Here is a 19,833-nt window from a genome sequence, read left to right as displayed (position 1 = left end):
TATTTCCCCAAAAATAAGACTAGATCTTATGTTAATTTTTGCTCCAAAAGACGCATTAGGGCTTATTTTATATTACGAGCATACTGAAAAATCATGCTACCATGTTTCCCCAAAAATAAGACCTACCCCCAAAATAAGTCCCAGTTAAGATCTCAGCCTGACTAACACATTTAGTATGTTATGACGACGTTCCAGAAGATGACATGACTATATTTGAATAAATGTAGATTACTGTACATTAAAAAATAAGACATCCCCTGAAAATAAACCCTAATGGAGCAAAAATTAATATAAGATCAGGTCTTATTTTTTGGAAAACACGGTAGTGCTTATTTTCCGGTTAGGTCTTATTTTCGGGGAAACATGGTATCATACAGAATGGTGAAAAACTGAAACCTTTCCTCCTAAGATCAGAAACAAGACAGGGATGCCCACTCTCACCTCTGTCATTCAACATAGTGTTGGGAGTCCTAGCCAGAGCAATTATGCAAGAAAAAGAAGGAAAAGGCATCTAACTTGGGAGGGAAAATTAAAACTGTCACTATTAACAGATGACATGATTTTATATATAGAAAACCCTATAAACTCCACAAAAAAACAAAATGAATACCTGTTAGAAACAATAAATAAATACAGTAAAGTCACAGGATACAAAATCAATTTGCAAAAATATGTTGTATTTCTATAAACTAAGAACAAATATCAGAAAGAAAAAGGGAGAAAACAATCCTATTTATAATTGCAACAAAAAGAACAAAATGCATATTACCTAAAACCATCTACAGATTAAAGACATGCCCATAAAAATCCCAATGGCATTTTTCACAGAAATAGAACAAAAATCCTCCAATTTGAGCAGAGATATGAAAGAATCAGGGAAATTGTTGATAGATAAATTGAGATCATACAATCTGAGGAAGAGAGAAAAAGACTGGTAAAAAATGAAGAGAAACTAATAAATCTGTGGGTAACTATCAAATACACCAACATATTCTTAATGGGAGTACCAGAAAGCAAGGAAATAGATAGAAGGGTAGAAAGAATATTTAAAAAATTAATGGCCAAAAATTTCTCAAAAGGTGAAAAACATTAATTTAAACATCCAGGATCAACTCAACAAGATCCATTCAAAGCCACATCATAAGAAAACTGTTATGAGGCAAAGACAGAGAGAATGTTGAAAGAAACAGAAGGGACTCACCATGTACAAGAAATCCTTAGTAAGTTTGACAATAACTAATTTTTCATCAGAGACCATGGAAGCCAGCAGATAGTGAGTTGAAATATTCAAAGTGATGAAAGAAAAACACCTGTCAACCAAAATTCTACATCTAGCCTACGGTAAATTAAAAGAGTTTAATATACACAAATGATTATGTTTTAGAAAGATATGTTCGGGCAGTATTATATAATAAAAAATTAAAAGTATTTTACCAGGGTAATAGTGGTAACTATCAGTTAAAACTAACAGTGACTTATTATTCTTGCATTTCTAAATTTTATTTAATAATGTACATTTTTATTTGAAATAAGAAATGTTATATAACATATCATAAAACAATAAGCTTGAAATACATTAATGTGTAATTTTCCATATACTTTAGGTGGAATACGGATGTTTTATTTAAAGGTATAGGAAAAAAGATACTGCATTTAACATTCTTACTCAATTAAACAGTTCCTTTTCATGATTAAAAAAATTCTACAGAAATAATTTCATAATATGTCATAACATCAGAATTATTGCAGTTACCTGAGAGCTTAAATAAACTTTATAGGGCTGGTCTTTCTGCCAAATATTGCTGTAATTTTCTGCTAACACTGGTACACCTGGATTGTCATTTTTCACTTGATAAATTATGTGCTCAAATCTTGCTGAAGATTCCAATGGTTCAATTCCGTAAGTGATATTTTCAAACTGAAGGAATCCACTGAATATTAAGAAAGCAATGATATCAAAATCCTGTAAATGTTCCCATCAAAGCTATAATCTAAAATGTTGTGAGAAATGATAAATCATAGTAAGAAATATGTTCTAAATCCACTTTCTTTTACAATATTTTTAGTCCACCATTAGTAAATGAGTTACCACATATGCCTTAGTTTTTCTCATATATTAAAGAACCAAATATATTGAAAAATATTTTTGTGTTTTCTGTATAGTAGTCACATTCATTCAAGATACTTTAATTAAGGTCAAGTATTTGATGGGAAACAAAATATTTGTTGAGAATTCCAAGAATAAAGTTCCTGTTCTTACAGAGATTAGAATAAGGAAAAGCATAACTATCGAGTGGATATCGAAAAAGGTTTACGTCTATGAAAACCACATTCAGAGAATGCCAATTTTCTGAGTTGACATGAGTAAATTTTGGAAATCAGGCAACCAAAACCAAAAAGTTAGAGAATGTCTTATCTGTTCTGGACTTGTTTTCCTCTGATAAACATACTACCTTCCTCTCGCCATTATTGATGATGAAAATCACTGATCTCTGTCCTTTACATCTGAGGGAACTTTTTCACCTCACCTCACCTACCTCACCTTTCACAATAATCAATATCTATAGTCTGTTTCTTTTTTTCCTAATTCCAAATATAAGTGAAAACATACAGCATTTGTCTTTCTCTAACTTATTTCACTTAGCACAATACCCTCTAGGGTCATCCATGTTGTCACAAAAAACAAGATTTCATTCCTTTTTTATTGCTGGGATACACACACACACACACACACACACACACACACATATATATATATATATATATATATATATATATATATGTATGTATATATATACATATATGTATATATGTGTATATATATGTGTGTATATATATACACACATGTGTATATATAATATATGTTTATATTATATATTATATATGTATATATAATATCATAATATATGTTTATATTATATATTTTTTTATACATATATTACACATATATGTCACATCTTCTTTATCCATTCATCTATCTGTGGACACATAGATTGCTTCTATATCTTGGCTACTGTAAGTAAATGCTAAAATTAACCTAGGGGTACATGTATTTTTTCAAATCAGTGTCTTTGTTTTCTTTGGATAAATACCCAGAAACGGAATTGCTGTCTCGTATGGTAGCTCTATGTGTAATTTTTTGAGGAACCTCCATACTGTTTTCCATAGTGGATGCACCAATTTGCAATCCCACCAACACTGTATGAGGGTTGCCTTTTCACGACATCCTTACTAGCTTTTGTTACATATCTGTTGATTTGTTTAACGATAGCCATTCTGACAGTTGTGAAGTGATATCTCATTGTGCTTTTGATTTGTATTTCCTTGATGATTAGTGATGTTGAGCATCTTTTCATTTGCTTGTTGGCCATCTGTACATCCTCTTTGGAGAAATGTGTATTAAAGTCCTCTAAGGGACCTTTTTAATTTGTTTTATATCTGATACTGTGTACACCTCAATTGTGAGCATACAATATGTGCCTGTTTAATAACAAATTAATGTCCTTTTCCATAACTATGTAAGATAACTGATAGGTAACGCAACTATAATATATGGGGAAATGTTCTCAAGTTTCCTTTATGGAAACTTTGTTTTCTTCTGCACAGTTTGTTGTTGTTTTTTTCTTTTTTTCTTCAAATTAATTTAATTGACTTTTGAAGGGAAGGAGTGAAGTCATCTTGTAGAAAAGGCTTTAGGTTTGCTTTTGCATCCATTATTAGCTAGCAGGTTGTTTTGGTTATTAATGCCTATAGCTTAGCTAAGAAAGTAATTCTTTCTGTCCCCATATTTGCCCACTGAATCACTGTTTTTTAAAAAAATAAAGTTTATTGGGATGACGATAGTAAAGTTACATAGGATTCAAGTGTACAACTCTGTAATACATCATCTAAAAATACCTCTAATCAGGATTCCCTGGAGTGATTTCATTTGAATAGGCACTAAAGTCCAGCTACTAACGTTAAAATAAAAATAGTAAGGCCATCATAAAGGAAAAGCCATCAGATTTGGATTCCCCTTACACCTTCCCAGATTTGTGTCTGCTAGCCACTAAATTTCATTTTAAAGCACATCCTAAGTTTTCCACACATAAGTATCATCTAAGATCCTATTACCTGAGCCCAGAACATATGCTGAGTGTTGCAACTGAATTAGGAAAATCTGCAACATATCCTTGGTAATGACAATGCCTCTGAAAAATAGTATAGAAAGGCAAATAAGTAAATTATTTTTGAATAAATATATTGTCAAACATTGTTGATGACTCAAAATATTAAAAGAGTTTAAAATAAGACTGTGTATCATAAATTTATGCATATTTTCAGGGGGAAAAAGGTTTTTGGCAATTCTCCTAACTTTGTACCACCTCGGTGCCCGTGAACATTATCTTGGCCTGGGTTTCATCTTATTTCTATGTACAACAATCAACCATATAACATGTCAATTAATTGGAATAAAACATTTACATTAAACTGCAATTATGGAACAAACATATCTCAATGATAATGATACTTCCACTGCAATAAAAAAAATTGATAATAGATGTCTAAGACATCTGAGTATTACCTTAAAATATGAAGAATCAGAATGCAAAGATCCAGTTTCTTTGAATGTATAAACCAAAAAATTCTGGGATAAGAATGAGCTAAGTGAAAAAATAAATAATGTATATGAATATAAACATTTAAATAAAAATAAATGTGAAATCTGTAAGAATCATATAATAATATGCTTTAATTAGAGTAATTTTAGTTTGGTATAACAGTTTCAATTCATAGAACTGGTATATCGGAGAGTTGAGGCTTTCTAAACACTGAAATAGACTACAAATCCTCTGTATCAGACACCTGTGTGTGTGCCTGCATATGTCTTCATTCAACAAATATTTACTGAGTGCCTACTATCTGACAGAACCTCTTCTGGGCACTGGGATAAAGCAGTAAACAAAAGACAAAATCGCTGGTCTTCATGATAGTGAGGGATACATACATGCTGCTAGCATTTTAGGCGATGATAAAAAAGGCCTGGGTGAGGGAGGTTTCTTGCAAAATGTGCATGGAAAGCTCACAGATATTACGATACATTAGATGATTGAAAACTTGAAAACAAGTCCATGGATTTGCACAGGAATGTTATTACAGACAGTTAGGAGAAAATGCAAAGACCCTGGGGCAAAAATATGCTTTGTGTATACAAAGAACAGTTAGGGGGCAATATGCCTAAAGTAGAGTATGGATTGAAGACAAGAGACAGTAAGAGATGGTATCACAGAGATGAGAAACCATTGGAAGATTTTGAGCAAATGACAGGTTCAGGCTAATATTTTAATGGAATCAGACTGAACGCTGTGTTGAGAATCATTTGCAGAAACAGAGAAACCAGTGAGGCTACACGTCATCCAAGTAAGACATGATGGTAGCTCGAATTAGGATAGTAGCAGTGGTGGAGGTCCAATTCTGGATATACTTTGAAAACAGAACTCATGAAAGGTCATAATCTACTAATGTGGGGGGAAAACAAAAGAAAGAAAGAAAGATGTCAAGGATAACTCCAAGGTTTTTGTTCTGAGAAATTGGAAAAAGAGGGTTGTCATTTACTGAGATGATTTTAGAAAGGATAAATTTTGGGAGGATCTGAAGTACAGTTTGGAGATGTTAAGTATGAGAATCTTACTAAACACTTGGTTACCAAATAAGTAGTCAGGTAAATAAATACGGTGCTTACTGATGAGGAATAAAGCAGAGATATTAAATTTCGGAATAATAAATACATAAATTGTATTTAAAGCCAAGGGACTGGATGAAATAACCAGGTGATTGAATATAGCTGGGGGAAAAAACAAGATTCAAGAATAGCAGCATGGAGTTCTCTGAGATTGGAGAGATAAGTAAGAATACAAAAAATAAACAAACAAAAAAACTGAGGAAGAGTAAGAACAATGGTAAGAGTTAAATAGGGAGTCTGTGGTATTCTGGAAGCTTAATGAAGAAACTTTTATGGAGGAGACACTAATTAGTTCTACAAAATGCTGTCAATTGGTCAAGAAAACTGAAGACTGAAAAATAACTGGCATTCAGAAACATGAAGATCATTGATAATCTTATCAAAGAAATGTTAATGGAGTTGTAGAGACATTAAAGACCAAAATGAGTTTAATGGTCATGAATTAGGTAAGAACAGTCATGAATTAAATTAGGATAATTTTGTTAAGTCTTTTTCAACTACAAAGATGCAGGGGGACAAAATACATTTGTTAAACATATTTTCAAAGAGGCAGACAGAAAGGAGGTTGTTTGATTCCATTTAGATGAAATGTTGAAAAAATACAAATTAGGAGACAAAAAGTAGATTGTTGCCTGGAGTAGTGGTAGGAAACAGGGATTAAATGTGAAATGGCATGAAGGAGCTTATTTGGGGAATTAAATGTTCTAAAATTGATTTATGGTTCATGGTTGCAATACTGCATAGTTATTAAAATTGTTTAATTATAGACTTGACTGAGTTTTATGATATATATAGTGTACCCTATAAAGCTGTTAACAATAAATACATATATAATTAACACAGTCATAAGATGTTTGCCACTAGTTGAATTTCCCACCAATAACCATTTAATGTGTAACTATGTTTGAGTCCCATCAGGCATATTTAACATATATCACATTTCTTGAGTTTAGTCGCTTTATACTAAATTGAAGATTTACAAATATGTAGCTTATTTCTTAATTTGAAAATAAAAGTTGGATAATTAAAATGCAACATTCTCATAGATCTAACATTCAAGACCTAACAAATCCTACACTGTAAATTGATTTATTAAACAGTCTATGTTAAATTTCATTCTTATATTTAAAGAGTAACAAAAACATTTAAAAAATAAAGTCTAAGCCTTAAGGGAAAATCATGTTACCGTTTTGTGAGATGCAGAGTGTATGGTTTTTCATCAATTGTAATGATATAAGTAACCTAAAACAAAGCAAATACATAAAGATGACTTAGTAAATCAGAAATAAATAAATTTATGTCAAAAACACTCTATCCATTTAAGAAATTAAAATGTTCTTCAGAATTTATTATTTTAAATGAGGAAAGAAAAAAAAAAACTCTGAGAGACTGAACTCGTGAATGATGCAGCAGCTCCAGGAATAAGAGATCTAACACAACATGGACTGAGTTATAACAGCATCCAGGAACAGGAAGTGACTCTGTGGATGTTTACAGAGTCAGTCAGTGGACTCTGTCCACAAAGGCAGGCAGACACCTATGCTAGCAAATTCAAAATTCCTTTTCAAGACAAACCAATTTCAAGAAAGATCTCCGATTTAAAAAGAAGAGAGTCTGTGAGCTTAGGAGAGGGTATGCAGTTTATGCCGGGAAACATTGAGGAAGTTCAAGAAGCCCACACACTCAGAAGATGAGATTTATTAAACAGTCTGAGACCAAATAATTCAGAACTAAATGTGTAACACTGGGCCTGGCAAGTATTCTTTACAATCCCTTGAGAATTACACCTTTTTCTCTCTTCCTTCTCCCAAATGTAGTAGGTTTCCCCAGTGCCCTCAGGCCACAAACCTCTTCATCTTTTTGCCAAGAGATTAAGGGTTCTGTTATCATAGAGGAGGTAGAAAGATGAGTGTGAGTAGAGTTTCTGCCTGATGTTCTTCCAAATCCTCAGAAATAAATCTTTTATTGTAACTTTCCCACAAACTTCTAGAAAAACCAGTATTTGAAAGTAAATAGCAAAAGTTTGCCAAACTTATTGTATATTACTGATGTAAGAAATAATAATGTTTTCAGTGGGATATAAAACTGAAAACAACAAAAGAATAAGACAAACAAATGAAGAAACAAAAACTCATAGACACAGACAATAGAGGTGTGAGGGGGTTGGTAGAGGAGGATTAAAGGGATCAAATATATGGTAATGGAAGAACTGACTCTGGGTCGTGAACACAAAAATGTGATATGTAGGTGATGTATTACAGAATTGTATACCTGAAACCTATGTAACTTTACTAACCACTGTCACCCCAATAAACTTCAATAAAAATAAAAGATAAAAATAAAAATTGAAGAATTAATGACATAGCACTTAAAAATTAAAAAATACAAAACAAATCTGAAATATGCCCCACAAGAGGATGCTATGATGACAGACATAACTACAAGTTCCCTACAAGAAAAAAAAAAAAGATGTGGGAAACAGAGTTTTGAATACAAATTATCCCAATAGGCATCTATAGAACACTATATAAAACAATTCCTTAATATATACAGAAACACTGGAGTCAGATGCATGATTTGAACTTGGTGAAATTCAATTAAAAATCAGTAACTAAAAGATCTCTAGAAAAAGCCCAAATAGGCACACTTCTGAATATCCCATGGGCCAATGGAGAAATAACAAGGGAAATTAGAAAACATATTATATTAAAATATTACCAATACATGTTATAAAAAATTTACACAATAAAGTGACATTAGAGAAAAATCAGGGTGAGAACCTTCAAAAATTCTCTGCTACATAAATCTAACAGGAGAACTGGAAAAATAGTTAGACTCAGCTTCTTCAGATCACTAAAAATTAACCAAAGGCTTGTTGTTCTAGGAGTATTTATTCAAGAAAAACAACTAATCTTGGCAAAAAACATGAATATTTGTGGGATTTGATTTTGCCCTAATCTCTTCTTCCATTAGTTAAAAATGAATAGACAGCATTTGCGGTAAATACTAACAGAGTGGAAACCTCTGAAAAAAGCCAGAAGTAACTGGAGCATCTTCAAAATCTCATTTCCAGAGAAATGTCATGATTTGACCTACTTTGTGGTTCTCAGAAGACCCACTTTAGGTTCAACTGTATTTGCCCTAAAGCAGATCTCACCCAGTGTAAAAGCCTTTTCCCAAAGTCATTTGTAGAAAATAATTACACACTTTCCTTTTTTTAAAATTCATGGTTGTCTGAGGCGGTAAAGAATAGTAGGACGAACAGTAAACCAACCATAAAATTTAAAGAACAAACTGTAGAACTGGATGTTCACATGGAGCTTTGGAAAGCTATGACAAATTTCTGGGCATCCAGACGTCATCAAAATGGCGATGTGATGTGAGCCTCTGGAAATCTCCCCTGGAATTTACAACAAATTGAAACTATGACTCCAAAAAGGACTCGATTCACAGCAGACAGACAAGACAAAGAGTCTCACTATTGAATTTACCTAAAGGCGGGAGAATCACGCGAGCAGGGGAGGAGGGAAGGGAGAAGTGCGGAGATGGAGCAGAGAGGGCGCAGGATGCAGACCTAGGTTGTTGCTCCAAGCTCGCTGCATCCCGGAACTACTGCAGCTGCGGAAGAGGGAAGAACTCAAGACTGCTAGGGCTGCGCTTATGGCCCACAAAGCTGAGGGCAGCATATAACACAGCTGAACCCAATGCTCACAGAAGAGACCTCGGAGAAAAGACTGAGGGAAGAAGGCTGAAAATGGTGGTTTAAGCCCTCACTGCTGAGCAAAGAATGGACACCTTAGGCACTGAGGCTAGCCGCCCCCTCCCTAACCCCCAGAGCTCGTGCCGCCCCCACCTGCCCGGTGCTAGAAGCGGAACAGTAGCAGTGTCTGATCAAAAGAACAGAATATTTGCAGTTCTGAGAACTGTGATCCACAGACACAAACTCACAGTCCAACAAGTTCTGGCAAAGAGGAGGGAGCTGTGGAAGCAGAACCAGCTGTGGTGGTAGTTGCTGCCTTGCTCTGGGCCAATTCTCATAATTCACCCCACCTCTGTCCCCACCTAGCTGGGTGGATCCCTGCAGGAGTAAACAGAACTGCTGAAACACATGGGCTCTGAATCAGGTGCAGGAAGAGCTTGGGAACTTCAAAAGCTCTCCGCATCCCCACAGGGACGGTGCCCCACGGTGCCCTATGAACCAGGCTAACTGTTAACAGAGGAGAAGCCCACCTTCCAAGGAATCCACACATTGTGTGAGAAGCTGGAAGAGTACACAGAAAACAACACTATAGTGAGAGAGAGAAGAAAAGGTTGCAGTCGAAGGGAAAATAAAACATTCTACAAACGCGTATGAAAAACAAAAGAAAGAACTCTTCCTATCAACGTGTTGCAGAACCCACTCCTGTAGATGTCTAGAAAGAGAAATAATAAATCATTAATTGCCATGAATAACCAAGGCAACAAGACAGCTCACAAAGAAAGTGAGAAGTCTAAAGAAAATGAACTTAAAGATATGGAAATACATGACTCAAATGACAGAGAATTCAAGATTGCAGTTCCAAAAAAAAACTCAAAAAGATGCAAGAAAACATAGAAAGGCAGTTTAATGAACTCAGAAATGCAAGAAAACACAGAAAGGCAGTTTAATGAACTAAGAAAATGAATCAAAGAATAACACGAACAATTTACCAAAGCGATTGAAATTTTAAAAAAGAACCAAATAGAATTTCTGGAATTAAGAACTCAATAGAAGACACTAAGAATGAAATACCCAGCTTAGGTAGTAGAGTTGACCACATGGAGGAAAGAATCAGTGACATCGAAGATAGAAACCTGGAAATGACATGGATGAAAGAAGAAAGAGACTTGAGACTTATGAGAAAGGAAAGAACTCTACAAAAACTTTCCAACTCCATCAGAAAGAGCAATATAAGAATAATGGGCATACCAGAAGGAGAAGAAAGAAAGAAGGGAACAGAGAGTATATTCAAACAAATAATCGATGAGAACTTCCCAAATTGTGGAAAGAACTGGATCCTCAAATCCAAGAAGCAAATAGAACACATAATTACCTCAACCACAACAGGCCTTCTTCAAGGCACATTGTATTGAAGCTGTCAAAAATCAATGACAAAGAAAGAATCCTCAAGGCAGCCAGGGAAAAGAAGACAGTAACCTTCAAAGGAGAGCCCATTAGATTATCATCAGATTTCTCAGCAGAAACTCTACAAGCCAGGAGGGAGTGGAACCAAATGTTCAAACTATTGAAAGAGACAAATTATGAGCCAAGAATAATATACCCAGCAAAGGTATCATTTAGATATGAAGGAGCCATAAAGACCTTTCCAAACATACAGAAGCTGAGAAAATTTTCTAATACATGACCTGCACTACAAGAAATACTAAAAGAGGCATATCGACCACCATCAACAGGGACAATTTGTGGCAACCAAAACATAAAAAGGGGGAGAGTAAAGGCCTGAACCAGAATATGGGAATGGAGAAAGTAAGCGTGCTGTAGAAAATGGAATACTCTAAATATCAAACTTTCTGTTACATAATCTTAAGCGTAACCACTCAAAAAACATCCAGAACTGAAATATATACTGTAATAAAAAAAGAAACAGAGGGAAACATTATAGAATACCACCACACAGATAAAATAAACAACAACAATAATGCAAAAAAATAATGGAGACACAGCCTTACCAGAAAACTAAAGATAGAATGAAAGGAAATTCTCACATATCCATAATCAACCTAAATGTAAATGGACTGAACTCACCAATAAAAAGGAACAGAGTAGCAGATTGGATCAAAAAACTAAACCCAACCATATGCTGTCTCCAAGAGACACAACTCAGCTACAAGGATAAGCATAGACTCAAAGTGAAAGGGTGGAAATTGACACTCTAAGCAAATGTTACCCAGAGAAAATCAGGTGTAGCCATAATGATTTCCGATGAAACAGACTTCAGGATGAAAAAGATAACAAGAGACAAAGATGGATATTTCATCATGGTAAAGTGGACTATACAACGAGAAGACATAACAGTCATCAATCAGGGAGCACCGAAATATACCAAGCAACTACTAACAGAACTAAAGGGAGAAATTGACCAAAACACCATTATACTAGGGGACTTAAATACATCATTGACAGCTATGGATAGATCATCCAAACAGAAAATAAATAACGAAATAACAGCCCTTAATGACACATTAGATGAAATGGACATAATTGACATTTATAGAGCACTTCATCCTAAAACATCAGACTATACATTCTTTTCGAGTGTACATGGAACATTCTCAAGGATAGATCATATATTGGGACATAAAATCAGCCTCAGCAAATACAAAAAGACTGAAATGATACTATGCATATTCTCTGATCACAAGGCTTTGAAATTGGATATCAACTGCGAAAAGAAAGCAGGAAAAAACACAAATACATGGAGATTAAACAACATACTTTTAAAGAATGACTGGGTCAAAAAAGAAATTGGAGGAGAGATCAAAAGAGACATATAAACGAATGACAATGAAAATACATCCTACCAAAATTTGGGGGATGCAGCGAAAGCAGTTTTAAGAGGGAAATTTATATGATTACAGACCTATCTCAAGAAACAAGAAAAATCCCAAATAAATAACCTCATGTTACACCTTAAAGAACTGGAAAAAGAAGAACAAGTGAAACCCAAGGTCGGCAGAAGAAAGGAAATAACAAAAATCAGAGCAGACCTAAATGAAATAGAGAACAAAAAGACAATAGAAAAAATTAATGTGACAAAGAGCTGGTTCTTTGAAAAGATTAACAAAATCGACAAACCCTTGGCTAGACTCACTAAGATAAAAAGAGAGAAGACACTAATTAACAAAATCAGATATGAAAAAGGGGAAGTTATCACAGACACTACAGAAGTACAAAGGATCATGCAAGAATACTATGAGGACTATATGCCACCAAATTCAATAACCTAAAAGAAATGGACAAGTTCTTAGAAACATACAGACTTCCAAGACTGAACCATGAAGAACTGGAAAATCTAAACAGACCGATCACCAGTAATGAAATTGAATCAGTCATCCAAAACCTTCCCAAAAGCAAAAGTCCTGGACCAGATGGCTTCACTAGTGAATTCTACCAAACCCTCAAACAGGATCTAATACCAATCCTTCTCAAACTCTTTCAAAAAATTGAAGAGGAGACAGTACTCCCTAACTCATTTTATGAGGCCAAAATTACCCTGATACCAAAACCTGGTAAGGACAACACAAGTAAAGAAAACTACAGACCAATATCTCTGATGAATACTGATGCAAAAAACCTAAACAAAATTCTAGTAAATCAAATACAACAATGCATGAAAAAGATTATTCATCACGACCAAGTGGGGTTTATCCCCGGTGCACAAGGATGGTTCAACATCTGCAAATCCATGAATGTGATACATCACATAAACAAAATTAAGGACAAAAATCATATGATTATATCAATTGATGAAGAAAAAGCATTTGACAAGATACAACATCCACTTATGATTAAAACACTTAATAAAATAGGTATAGAAGGAAAATACCTTAACATAATATAGGACATCTATGACAAGCCCTCAGCTAATCTCATAATTAATGGTGAAAAACTGAAGCCCTTTGCTCTACGTTCAGGAACACAACAGGGCTGTCCCCTATCAGCTTTGCTGCTTTTCAACATAGTGTTGGAAGTCCTTGCCAGAGCAATCAGGCAAGAGAAAGAAATAAAAGGCATCCAAATTGGGAATAAAGAAGTTAAATTATCACGCTTTCCAGATGACATGATGCTATATATAGAAAACCCTGAAGTCTCCACCAAAAAGCTGTTAAAAACAATCAACAAATACAGTAAAGTTGCTGGCTACAAAATCAACGTACAAAAGTCCATTGCATTCCTATATACTAACAATGAAATCTCAGAAAAAGAAATACAAAAAACAATTCCGTTTGCAATTGTAGCCAAAAGAAAATACCTAGGAATAAACTTAACCAAGGATGTGAAGGATTTATATGCTGAAAACTATAAGACATTTTTGAAAGAAATTGAAGAAGACACAAAGAAATGGAAACACATTCCATGCTCATGGATTGGAAGAATCAACATAGTTAAAATGGCCATATTACCCAAAGCAATATACAGATTTAATGCAATCCCCATCAAAATCCCAATGGCATTTTTTAAAGAAATAGAACAAAAAATCATCAGATATGTTTGGAACCACAAAAGACCCCGAATAGCCAAAGCAATCTTAAGTAAAAAGAACAATGCTGGAGGTATCACTCCCTGACTTTAGCTTGTACTACACGGCTACAATAATCAAAACAGCATGGTATTGGCAGAAAAACAGACACATAGACTAATGGAATAGAATTGAGAACCCAGAAATAAAACCACATAAATATGGACAGATAATTTTTGACAAAGAAGCTAAAAACATACAATTGAGGAAAGACAGCCTCTTCAATAAATGGTGCTGGCAGAATTGGATAACCAGGCGCAAAAGAATGAAACTGGACTGTTGTCTGTCACCATGTACCAAAATTAATTCAAAATGGATCAAAGACTTAAGCATAAGACCTGACACAATAAACTGCATAGAAGAAAACATAGGTACTAAACTTATGGACCTTGGGTTCAAAGAGCATTTTATGAATTTGACTCCAAAGGCAATGGAAGTAAAAGCTAAAATAAACAAATGGGACTATGTGAAACTTAAAAGCTTCTGCACAGCAAAAGAAACCATCGACAAAATAAAGAGGCAACCAACTGAATGAGAGAAGATTTTTGCAAACAGTGCCTCCGATAAGGGGTAATATCCAAAATATGCAAGGAACTCATGAACCTCAACAATAAAAAAACAAACAACCCAATTGAAAAATGGGCAAAGAACCTGAAGAGACATTTCTCCAAAGAGGACATACAACTTGCAAATAGACATATAAAAAAATGCTCAACATCACTAATCATCAAAATTATGCAAATAAAAACCACAATGAGATATCACCTCACCCCAGTCAGAATGGCTATCATCAACAAGACAAATAGTAACAAGTGTTGGAGAGGCTGTGGAGAAAAAGGAACCCTCATACACTGTTGGTGGGAATACAGACTGGTGCAGCCGTTATGGAAGGCAGTGTGGATGTTCTTCTAAAAATTATGAATAGAATTACCACATGACCCAGTAATCCCTCTCCTGGGTATCTACCCAAAAAATCTGAAAGCATTTATCCATAAAGACACATGTGCTCCAATGGTCACTGCAGCTTTGTTTACGGTGGCCAAGACATGGAAACAACCAAAATGTCCTTCAATAGACGAATGGATGAAGAAGTGGTGGTATATATACACAATGGAATACTATTCGGCAGCAAGAAAAGATGATATTGTGACAACATGGTGGATCTTGAGAGTATAATGTTAAGCGAAATAAGTCAGACAGAGAAAGCGGAGAACCCTATGATTTCACTGATACGTGGTACAAACCAAAAACAACAAAAGAACAAGACAAACAAATGAGAAACAAAAACTCATAGACACAGACAATAGTTTAGTGGTTACCAGAGGGTAAGGGGTGTGGGGGGTGGGAGACGAGAGTAAGGGGGATCAAATATATGGTGATGGAAGAACTGCCTCTGGGTGGTGAACACACAATGGGATTTATAGATGATGTAATACAGAATTGTACACCTGAAATCTATGTAATTTCACTAACAATTTTCACCACAATAATTTTTTTTTTAAAAAAGTAAGCTATATCGTTGCCCCATCTGCTACTGGATATAGTACCCATTCCCAACTATCTAGCAAGCTGACCAGAGAATCCAGGTAAATGCAGAGCTAATCCAACAACCTCACCTGTGTAGGAAACAAAACCAATAGTCTCATCCAACTCTTCTAAGTCCGTAAAACACTATCTCCATCCCTGGCCTCAGAGCTCAAACCCTATCATCACCCCAAAACAGACCATTGTAGCAGGACCCACTTGCCCAAGGACATTACCAGCAGACTCAGCTAGAAACCCACTGAGCTGACTGGTGAAGACCCATCTCTGCCGAAGCAACCTGTAAAGTCTGGAAAAGGAGCCTGATCACTCAAATGCACAGATGCCAATGTAAGAAATCTAGGATAACAAAAAATCCGGTAAATATGCCACCACCAGAGGTAACTAATAAAGCTCTAACAGACCCTAAAGAAATGAAGATGTATGTACTGTAAGATAAAGAATTCAGAATAATCCTTTTAAGGAAAGTAGCAAACTACAAGAATTAGACAACTAAACAAAATTAGAAAACCTATACATAAACAAAACAAGAAGCTTAATAAGAAAATAGCAAACAGCAAAACAAACAAACAGAAATCCTAGGTTAAAGAATACAACTGAACTGAAAAATTCAATGGTGAATTTCAAAACAGTTTACCATGTAGAAGAAAGGTCAGTGACAGGGAGGACAGGGCATTGGAAATTATCCAGTTAGAGGAGCAAAAATAAAAAGGGATGAAAAAGAGTGGAGAAAGCCTATGAGACTTATGAGGCATAATGAAAAGAAACAAGCAGGTCTTGAGCTATTTTTCCAGTATTTCTTGGCCCATCCCTGGAAGAACTGTTAGCATGATGGTCTTTCATATTGCTCTTGAGATATTCCCTTTTGACTTCAGCCATCCATTTCTGGGCATCAGCAGGACCTAACATCACAGAAGCCTTGGGTCTTAAGCTCCAATTTGAGTGCAGAATTCCTCATAAAATTTTTGAGAATTCTCTTTAGAGTTTGGAAAGTTCAGCCTTTGACCATGGAAATAAACAGTTACATATGGTATTGCAGGTTCAGCAGAGGGCCTCAATTTAAAAGGCATTTGTTTAACCTCCAGTTCATCTTTATAGTGGAAAGATATTGAGCAAAGGAATGAGTAGGTTCAGAATATGTAGGGAGAGAAGAGAAAATGGATGGAAAGGTCTGAGTCAGTGTGCACTTGTTTTTAGTCTCACCATCAATTTGTTGCTTAAGCTTTTCATTTGCCTTTTGTAAAGAATCATTTGAAGAGGCAATATTTTATTCATTCAGTCTTCTACAAGCTTCTACATACAAATCAAAAACTACAGTCCAATGTTTTGGGGAGGTTCAGGATCCTTTTTATGTAGGGTACCTCCTAAATAGATAAGATTATCTAAATGAAGTTTTCCATTGGGGCGACTAATTCAATATTATCTTTGATAAGGTCAACCCGCTTGTTCAAAAAAACATAAGTTCTGGGCCTATAATTTTTAGACATATAGGTAGTCAGGGGCACAGATGGAGGTATCACCGATTCTTTAGACTTGAAGGAATCAATGTTTACTTTTCTGATCCCTTAAAAAAAATTACCTACCTGAGGCTTTACTCTGGACCTAGTCAAATGTAGTCAGATCTAGTCCAACTCTGGATACAGTCTAGAGAAATAAATGCTCAAATAAACTCAGGGAGCAGGTAATGCTAATGTGCACAGCCTGGATCCGAGAAGAAAACTTACCCTTGACCCTCAGGTGCAGCAAGAAAACAGTGAGCAAGCACAATGGTGCCAGCAGGTACCTTCACCTAGTTGCTCGTTGCTCCCAGAGGCCATGGGTGTGTGTGTAGTCACCTTTATTTCCTATTTCTGACACCAGAACTGTAAAAAGATAAACTGAGGCACATTAAATTTTGAAGAGTTTATTTGAGCAAACAATTTGAATTGGCAGCATCAAAAACAAAATGGTTAGGGGCACTCTGTGGGTGGGGGTTAGGGCACAAGTTTTTATAGAGAAGACATGGAAGTATAGCAATTTTTTAAAGTGCCTATGGCTTGAACAGTTGCTTTATTTGGGGAAACTTAGTTTTTCGACTGCTCAAGAATTGTCATTCTTGAGTTTTGTTTTCTTAAACTCTAGTGCATTGATTCTGCCTTAGATTTTGGTTTGCTTAGGCAGGAAACTAAAGACACTAAAGCCATCCCAACCAAATGGCCTCCTTGTTTAATTATTCTAACAGTATAAAGATACAAAATGTATAATAAAAAGTCAATAATCAGCTGAAATAGATATATTGTTCAGATGGTTCTTCCCAAACTCTGCCAAACAACTTAACCTTGATACATACATATATATCCCACTTATCTTCTGCTGTCATCTGTGATGTTAATAATAGTTTCAGGATGTAGCCTTGATTAATGCCTAGTATGACCTAACATAAATGTATTTGTATAAAAATTGAGAAATATATTTATATATAATTATTATTATATAGTAAATATTATTATATATGGAACTTGTAAAGGATAAGAAACAGAAAAGTAGTCCCTGATGCTGGCTTTCTACTACCTGCTGGCCTTGGTGTTCTGCTGTTAAACATAAACACTTTGGCATCAACATCACACACAGCCACAGAGAGAAAATTACGTGACAAGACAAAAACAAGAACATTTCATAATCATGCCTGACTATAAATAAAATATAAATATTTTCTAAGTCAGGAAAAAAGAACGACTATATCCTTATTAGACGAACAAGAGTAGCTGTTTCTTCTTAGCCAATCACAGCTGTAGGATTTTTCTAGTCTTCCCTTTTCCTAGATGAGATTTATTAAGATACACAATTATAGAATTAGCTCTACTTCCTGACTGCACCCAGGTCTGCTTCCTAAAACCTCCCTGAAACCCCTTAACAGCAGCCAAAACCTTTTGAAGCATTTCTAACACACTCTTACTGAGATGCCCCATGGTTCCCCATGGTGTATGTTCTCCCTCACTGCAATAACTAATAAACCTAACTTGTTTAACCACAGGCATGTTGACAATGATCTTTGTCAGGAAGGCATTAAAAGGAGGTCACCTCTCTTCAAATGAGGTTTTTCTTCCCAGTGTTATACCAATAATGGCACTTATAGCTTCCATAAATATATTTAGATAAATCTTAAAAGGTTGGACACCTGCATAAGTCCTGTAATTGCTTCAGTGGAATATGTGGTTTTCACAATAAACTGGAAATGTATGAAAAAAGAATACTTTGTATGTTTAATAATAATAAATTTAAAAAAGACATGGGGTAACAAGGAATTAAAGGAAGAGAACGATACAGGTAAAGAGAGGTGTACTGAAAGAAATGAAAGGAAGACATTAATCATACTCTACCAAAGGAAAAAAATGACTTACAGAATAAAGACAATACAAAAACGTAAACAGTTATTAAATACTTCATGTAATTCATAGTAAAACCATATCATCTTCTGCATATTTGCTATATGCTTTGTGACAAGCAATTGGAAGTAAACAATTTGACGTATAAGTGATTGTGTAATGACAACATCCAAATAGAAGTAAACAGAAAAAAAAGAAAAAGAAACTTATTGTAAACAATTTTTCTACAGAAGGTAGTACTTGTAATGGAATTGGAGTCATAAGTTAAAGATAAGATTCCTTGTCCTGAATGTTGTAGCATTGACGCCCTTGACTTAACATTTTAATCCTCTTTATTAACACGTTATATATATTACATATATTTTTCATTTATATCTTATATATCATATATATGTATATCCTTCTTTAGAAGGTTAATGTGAGAATTAAGTGAAATTAGCATATGAAAATGTAACTTCTCTAAAGAAAATTATTGTATTGCTATTTTCAATTACAATATCACATATATTTTATTTTTATTATTATTGTTCAATAGTAGAACAAAATCATGGTAGGTTACTGTATGACAAAAATAGAGTTAATGAATTCTTAATTTTTTACTTACTCTTATTTCAAAAAGTGTCCCTTCAACATGAAAAATATTTTGAGGGTTACAATATATTGATCACACCACTTTTACAACATGGAAATCTAAACCATTGTATTGTGACTTCTGGTTTGCAATATAATTGCCAATTTGAGGTATTTTAATCAAGAAAATATTCAAGACTAAATGCCTTCTATTTAATTCCTTTGTTATATGGTGGGTAAACATTTTTTTCAACTTATTTTTCCAGTTAATATTTATTTATTGTAATATTTTTCATCATAATAAGGAAAATGTGACTTTTTTTTTTCCAGTTCTTTTCTTCTTTCTTTCTTTGGT

At 34.6% G+C, this 19,833-nt stretch overlaps 1 protein-coding gene across 1 annotated transcript in view; it reads right to left on the bottom strand.

Moving 5' to 3' along the window:
- LOC308496884 (disintegrin and metalloproteinase domain-containing protein 18-like) overlaps positions 1-19,833 on the bottom strand; it is a gene marked incomplete at both ends in the record, with an annotated part of 102,279 nt that overhangs the window by 81,374 nt on the left and 1,072 nt on the right. The window contains 4 exons of the mRNA XM_081046668.1: positions 1,754-1,931; positions 4,114-4,190; positions 4,565-4,643; positions 6,909-6,964. Of these exons, the coding sequence (XP_080902794.1) occupies positions 1,754-1,931; positions 4,114-4,190; positions 4,565-4,643; positions 6,909-6,964 (390 nt within the window). The remainder of the gene's footprint in view (positions 1-1,753; positions 1,932-4,113; positions 4,191-4,564; positions 4,644-6,908; positions 6,965-19,833) is intronic.

The sequence above is a fragment of the Rhinolophus hipposideros genome (genome assembly GCF_964194185.1).
Source record: "Rhinolophus hipposideros genome assembly, chromosome: 4".
Lineage (NCBI taxonomy): Eukaryota > Metazoa > Chordata > Mammalia > Chiroptera > Rhinolophidae > Rhinolophus > Rhinolophus hipposideros.
The sequence above is the reverse complement of the archived record's forward strand: the minus strand, read 5'-3'. Positions and strand labels throughout refer to the sequence as shown.